Source organism: Penaeus vannamei, unplaced genomic scaffold (genome assembly GCF_042767895.1).
Source record: "Penaeus vannamei isolate JL-2024 unplaced genomic scaffold, ASM4276789v1 unanchor719, whole genome shotgun sequence".
In the NCBI taxonomy this organism is placed as follows: Eukaryota; Metazoa; Arthropoda; class Malacostraca; order Decapoda; family Penaeidae; genus Penaeus; species Penaeus vannamei.
This window is the reverse complement of record NW_027213723.1, coordinates 296-7,500: the sequence shown is the minus strand read 5'-3', so window position 1 is coordinate 7,500 and position 7,205 is coordinate 296. Positions and strand designations below refer to the sequence as shown.

The window sequence follows — 7,205 nt, the reverse complement described above, 5'->3', positions numbered from 1 at the left end:
CCCTCACGCTGGGAGGTCCTTACAACTACCCTGGACTCCCTCCCTCGCCGGCAGGAGGTGCCGGCGGCGCCCCTGCCGGACGTCTGCCGCGCCTTCACCAGCCCAGGAGCCCGGCCGCCCGCCCGCCCGCCGCGGGGGGCGCGAGGCTCCTGCGGCGGCGCGGGCTGCCTGCCTCCTGGCGCCAGCCTTCTCGCGCCGCCGGAGCCAGCAGACTCAAACTCTCGCTACCGTGGCTTGAATATGCAATGCAAATGCACGCGAGTCAGTGCTATATATCATACGTAATTCCTAAAACATAAAAAACGATTATTGATATTGGCACATTCTTTGCCACCAAATTACAAACAAAGAGAAAAAAATGATAGAAATGGTTTGGCACTACAGAAAATAATTGAATGAGTACGGAATACTTGGCACTAATATTTGGTAACACTAAAGAATAAATAGTATAAAATTATATTCAGCAAAGCTATGAAGGGTGTTGGGCGTGGGGGCGAGTGTAGAGGTCGGGTGCGTGTGGTGGAGGTGGAGGCGGTGGAGGCGGCGGTGGTGGTGGTGCGGGAAAGTCGCAAGTGGATACGAGAAGGCACAAGGAGGTGTGGAGGCGAGTGGCCGCCTCCGGTCGCTCGCGTCGGCCACCTGCAGCACCACACCGACCTCGAGTAAGACACTATCTCAAAGACACTGGTGTTTAACCTTTAACAAGGCACTCGGGTTTCGTTCAGGTCTGAGGCTTCGGTTGCTTGGTACTGAATACCAATAGAATACATAATCATCGTCGGCATCACATACATCCAGGAAAATAATAATTAGTTAAGGATAATATTGGTTCGTAGCAAACCAACAGATTAACACAGTTTATAGTCCACAAAGCGTGGAAATCGGCAGGGGCGGCGGTGGGGGCCAGGTCAGGCGCTGACCTGGCCCGCCCTGGTGACCCAGGCCTCGCCCTCAGGCTGTGACCCGGTCACCGCCCACTGGCCCTTGACTATAAGTCACCGAGTAGAACAACCACAACACCGTATACAACATGGTTTCTCTCCCCCGTTCTCTATTGTACACAGGAGTTCCTAAGAGCAATATCTATATTTTTGTCCTTCAACACAAATTCTTCGCTCGTACAAATTCCTCTGTCTAGCAAAAAACTGGATACAAGGTACAGTAGAAAGTTTAACAACTACACCAGTTGGTATGTTACAATGATATGTACGGCTAAAAGATAACACATACGCTATAGTACACGGGCGCCCGAGCGCCGTACTACTCTCTCCGTCTCTGCGGCGGGGACTAAAACGTGCCCGCGTGAGGTGTTCCTTCAAGACATAGGTCTTCCAGCGCTACTTTCCAAGGCAGTCTGGAAGAACGCCCTTCTCCCGCCGCCGGCACGCCCAGCTCTCTCTCTCTCTCTCTCGACCGGCCGCCGTTCCTGCGTCGCCCGCTCGCCCGACGACCGCGGCGGCGGCGGCGGCGGCGGCGGCGACGGCGGCGGCACCCGAGGCTGCGGCGGCGGCGCGGCGGGGGCGCATGAGGGGAGCATCTCGCTAGACTACTCCCCGAACCAACTTCATTCGAGGTGGCGGAAGCGATGGGCGGACATCTGGCTGAGGCCCAGCACCGAGTACTGGCACTTGAGGCAGTGGTAGTGCGTCTGCTTCTGGTTGTGGTTGCAGCCCTGGACGCCGCACGGCTGCGACGGCGTGAACTTCTCGAAGCCGGCGGCGTTGATGGAGTCGCGCTTCTGGTGCTGCCGCCGGTGCGCCACGACCTTGTTGGTGTCCGTGCACACGAAGTCACACTTGAGGCAGTGGAAGTGCGACGCCTTGTTTTGCTGCTGGCCTGGAGGGGGAGAGCGCGCGCGTTAGGACTGGGTAACCCACTGGGGGAACAAAGAAAATAAACGAATACACAAACAGATAGACAGATAAATGTATATCCACTGCATACAACTGCATACGCACCTATCATGGAGGCGTAGACGCAGTCGGGGCGCCCGCACGGCACGTTGGACCGGAACTGGTTGAAGTCCCCGCCCATGAGGGTGTCGAGGCGCTCGTGGCGCGCCGTGTGCTGCACGAACCGCGTCTTGTCGCAGAACGAGTAGCCGCAGTCCTTCCGCATGCAGTGGAAGTGGGTCTGGTGCTCCCGGTAGCCGCAGTGCGGGTACTGGCAGTCCTCGTTGAACCTGTGGAAGGGGGGGGGGTGAGTCTTGCTATTGTGGCTTTCAATTTTTCATTCGCGTTGCAAGTTCATTAAACTGACATGCACACACACCTAGGCAGACAAATATATACACACACATAGATATACTTCCATAACATTAGCATCCCAACGCTTTGGGTTTCCCGCCTCACCTGAAGCGCACGTAGCCCTCGGGCACGGGCTCGTCCTTGAGGAGGCGCATGGAGTGGTTGGAGCGGATCTTCTTGGCGTCCTGCGCGGCGAAGTCGTCGGCGCCGAGCCGCTTGCCCAGCAGCGCCAGGTGCGGCGACGGGCCCAGCGTGGCGGGCAGCACCGGGTTGTGGTCGCCCGACGCCTGCAGGCCCGGCGGCAGCCCCGGGCTCACGCCGGGCATGCCCCCGGGGCCGGGCGAGCCGTGGGGCATTTCCCCGTTGGGCCTGACGCCGGGCAGCATGAGCCCCTGGTGGGCCATGGCGGCCAGCGCGGGGTGCACCTGCCAGGCCGCGGGCGGCAGCAGGCGGGGGATGGTGCCCGGGAACATGCCTGCCATGCCCAGGTGCGGCCCGAAGGGCGTGGGCAGCCCGGGGAAGCTGGCGGCCTGCGTGTACACGAGCGGGAACTGGGGGCCGCTGATGCTACCTGAGATGCTGCTGGAGCTGAGGGAGCGCGGGCTGCTGGCGGGCGCGGCCAGCGGCGTGGCGCCCATGCTGCTGCTCGTGCTCTCGCTGGGGCTGCGCGGGCTGGAGGGGCGCTCGCCGCCCTCGGACGGCGCCTGGCCCGCGTCCTCCGCCTCCTCCTTCACCTGCGCCGGCGAGTCCTCGTCGCCTGCCGCCGCCATGCCGCCGGGCGTCATGGGGCCGCACGCGGCGTGCTTCAGCAGGTGCGGCCGCAGCTTCTCGTGCTCGCTGAAGGCCTGGTTGCACACCTGGCAGTGGTAGTGCTCCTTCTTCTTGAGCTTGCAGAAGGGGCGCCCGCACGAGAAGTCCGGCCCGTACTGCGGGTGGCGCTCGGGGTTCATCCAGTCGGCGCCCAGGGCGGCCGCGAGGGGCGCCTGCTCGGCCGTCATCTGCTGCAGGAGTCGCGCCGAGTACGGGTCGCCGCCTAGCACGCCCAGCGAGCGGGCGGCGTCCGCCTCGAAGTCGTGGGCGCGGTCGTCGACGTCGCCCTGGTCCATGCGGTCGCGCGCCGGCGAGTGCGGCGCCTGCGGCCCCGGCGAGCGGCGCGTCGCGGTGATGGTGAGGCTCCCCGACACGGGCAGCGTGAAGGTGGTGGACATCTGCGGGCGCGTCGAGGGAGGGATGGGCGTCACGAGGGCGCCGGGCTCGCCGCGCGCCGCGTTGGGCGGGCGGATGCCGCCGGGGTTGGCCGTCGGGAAGGGCGACAGCGGGTAGAAGATCCCTGAGGACTTGACCACTGGAGGCGAGAGATCTGCACGTCAGTGTAACCTGAAGCTCCCCGTCGGGCCCTCGGGCGCCGACTCCACTAAGCTACGTCTGTCTACTCCTAACATGACAAGAACAGGAATATGCTCAGCCTAACTGCGACACTTGTCGGGGTTTACCTTGTCCTTTGGAGGGCGAGTCCCTGCCGGCGGGGCCGCCGGGGGTCGGCGTGTCCATGGGGCTGTCCGGCCGGGGCTTCTTCAGGTAGATGGGCGACTGCGGGCCGAGGCTGTGGTGGGTGGCGCCGCCCGCGACCGCCACGCCCTCGTCCTCCTGCTGGTGCTTCTCCGCGTGAGACTCGAGGGTCTGGTACCGCACGAAGGAGAAGCCGCAGCGCGTGCAGTGGAAGTGCTTGTTCACCTTGTTGCTGCGGGGAAGAGGAGACAATGTGCATTCAAGGAAGGTTATTTCGACCGTTAATATTATTCTTTTTCTTTTCTTTATTGCAAAAGACACAGGGCGACTGAATGAAAAGCTCGTTACCTCTGACAGTTTGGTGACCGACAGTCAATGTTGCGGTCGATGGCAATGAACCCTTCGGGGATGGGCGTGTTCTCGTGGAAATCGTGGGCGTGGAGCGGGAGGACGTCGGTGTGGGCGGTGACATACAGACACCTCGGGTGGGCGCAGTGGTAGTGGCGGCGCCCCAGCAGTGGGCACAGCTGGTCGGGGCAGGCCACGCCCTCGGCCCATGGGTAGAAGCCGTCCACCACCTCCGCCTGCGGGCGAGACGAGGGCGTGAGAGGAGGCAAAGCGTTAGGTTCTAATCGTTCCAAGTGACATTGATTCGAGCGAGGGGCGCGAGACGCAGCCCTGAGGCTCGAGGCGCGAGGCTTACCTGAGGCTGCAGCGGGTTGGCGAGCAGCGGCCCCCGGAGCGGCAGCAGGACGGGCTGGGGTCCCCCCAGGGCTGCCCCCAGGGGTCCCCCGAGGGTGGCGGGCTGGGGCACGACGCTGCTGGTGGTGCTGGTGGAGGTGTTGGCGGAGCTGGACATGATGAGGCTGGGCGGCGAGGCGTCGCGGCCCATGTGCGCCAGGTGGCCCAGGGGCGTCATGGGGTGCGTGGCCAGGGCGGGCGGCATGGCCAGGGGCGGCCCGTGCGGCGGCGGAGACGTCTTCGGGAGCTTGAAGCTGGTGAAGATGGCCTGCGGAGAGTCGTGGGCGCTGGACACAGGAAGCTGCAAGAGAGAGGGCGGTGAGGGCGGCGTCCGACGGGGGGGGGGGGGGGGGGGGAAGGGTACGGGAGGGAGTCGGCCTCCGTCAGGCGCTGAGGCGGCGCCTGGCGGAGGCCTTCGGGAGAGGGAGAGGATCATCGCGTGGAGATCCAGAAGCAAAAAGGAAAATATAATTTGTACGGTTTAAGTTATGTAATAAAAATACACATATATAAACACACACAAACACACGCACACACACACGCACGCACGCACACACACACACACACACACACACACACACACACACACACACACACACACACACGCACACACACAAACACACGCACACACACACACACACACACTCACACACACACACTAACAAACTCATACACTCACAAACACACTCACACACACACAGGCACGCACACACATACACACACACACACACACAAACACACACACACACACGCACACACACACACACACACACACACGCACACACACACTCACACACACACACACACACACAGACACACACACACACACACGCACACACGCACACATCAAAGTGCGAGCAGCGGCAGCAGGAGGCAAATGGCGGATTATTGGTTTGTCTTTTATTTTAGCACAAGCGCAAGGCGTTATACAGTAGAAGCTGTTAAATGGAACCTTAAACGTAAATAGTTATTGAGGGTCGGATTTTGATTTTAGAATTTATGTCCATTTTAAACAATTTAATCCATCTATACACTTTTTTATTACTTTTTTTCTTCATTATGTTTTCATTCTGAAACTTTTTTTTTCTCCTGAAAATGAAAAAAAAATATCCGAGAAAAACTGATTTTTAAAATATATATAAACAGAAAACTGACAAATTTCCACAACGAACTTCTGTTGGTATTTCGCAACTATTGGCAAAACTGAGAGAATTTTGCCCATACTTGTAACTCTTAATAAAGTTTGCATCTCTGTACTTGACATAAACATATATATTTCTGCTATTTTTATTTTATTTTTATTTTTGCAACATGATCAAAGTTTGCAATATCATCTAACGCTTGCATCTTCGCCTGATCTCTGGAAGTTTCGCGCAAGGCTAAGGGGGGGGGGGGGTTGAGTCGGAGGAGGGGGGGGTAGAGCGAACTTAGCAAGGGAAGTAGCCAATTACGGAGATGGCTATTAATTACATGTCATAAAAACATAATGATCGCCTGGCCAATAAACGAAGTGGCGCGCCTGATTAAGAAGCTTTAAAACGTAAAAATCGGGAGACAGAGGGAAAAGGATAATTTAGAAGAAGAAGGAAGAGAGAGAGAGAGAGAGACAGAGAGAGAGAGAGAGAGAGAGAGAGAGAGAGAGAGAGAGAGAGAGAGGGAGAGAGAGAGAGAGAGAGAGACAGAAAGAGAGAAAATCCTAATACTCAATATAGATATATATAACAACGATCATAGTGCCATTATAACAGCAAAGGTGGCAGTCTCTCCTAAGAGATGTTCAAAATATCTTCTAAAAAGTTCACAAAGTAAAGTAAGAAACTGAACTCTAATGTACAATTAGTGCTATTTCCTTGGCACTTTTTAGTACAGCAAATAACACGTTCTATTAAGCGTACAAATATGCAGTTCGAACTAACCTTAACTACTGAACTACTGAACTACCTTGTTAGCAGAAATAAGGAACAACTATTACAGTAGTTATCCTGATCATTTCTCTCTATTTCTATTTTTCTCTTTTCTCTGTTTTTTTTTTTTTTAAGTCGTAGCCAATGATATTTCTTTTTGCAATTGTAGTCCTGAATAAGAATTAAATAATGTTCAATTCTCTATTACTCTATTTTCCTTTTTTCTATCTTTTTGAAACCTAGTAAAAGCGATTTTTTTTGCAATTATATTATTGATTAAGAGCTGAATTAATACTGAACAAACTTTGGTTAGCGATTGTGAGTCAGTTAGTGCAACAAAATCCTCACTAACTTACGTAATCATTCCAAACCTGCAATTAAACGGGAGACAAAGAATAAACAATCAACGAAGAAGAAGAAGGAGAGGAGAATAATGATCATATAATAATGAATATAATAATGCTGATAATTAACAATAATAATAAAGATAAAGATAATAATCATACTACTAATGATAATGATAATAATGTTAATGATAATACAAATGATAATGATAATGTTAATGAGAGTAATAATAATAATGATGATAATAATGATAATAATAAATACAAGTTAATATTCACGCAAGACAGAAAACAAAACTGAGTAAATGTTTATATCACGATGACCAATTTAAAGAGAACTTTTGCTTCACGAGGTAAAGGCAGATGCTCGAATTATTATTATTATTTTTCTAAGGACATTGCAAGGACGCTTTACTTCGTGATGCAAAGTCATCTATTTTTTTTTCTTATATTTATATAAT

At 54.5% G+C, this 7,205-nt stretch overlaps 1 protein-coding gene across 2 annotated transcripts in view; it reads right to left on the bottom strand.

Annotated features, from left to right (window-relative positions):
• The window catches only part of LOC113826834 (zinc finger protein castor homolog 1), a gene marked incomplete at its 5' end in the record, with an annotated part of 7,634 nt that extends 863 nt beyond the window's left edge, over positions 1–6,771 (bottom strand). Inside the window, 7 exon segments of one of the 2 annotated variants that reach the window (XM_070119797.1) lie at positions 1–1,836; positions 1,959–2,182; positions 2,352–3,606; positions 3,740–3,987; positions 4,104–4,339; positions 4,459–4,797; positions 6,757–6,771. The exon segment at positions 1–1,836 is cut by the window's left edge and continues 863 nt beyond it. In XM_070119797.1, coding sequence (XP_069975898.1) covers positions 1,565–1,836; positions 1,959–2,182; positions 2,352–3,606; positions 3,740–3,987; positions 4,104–4,339; positions 4,459–4,797; positions 6,757–6,771 — 2,589 coding nt within the window. 2 annotated transcript variants of the gene reach the window in all.
• Positions 6,772–7,205: the final 434 nt, after the last annotated feature.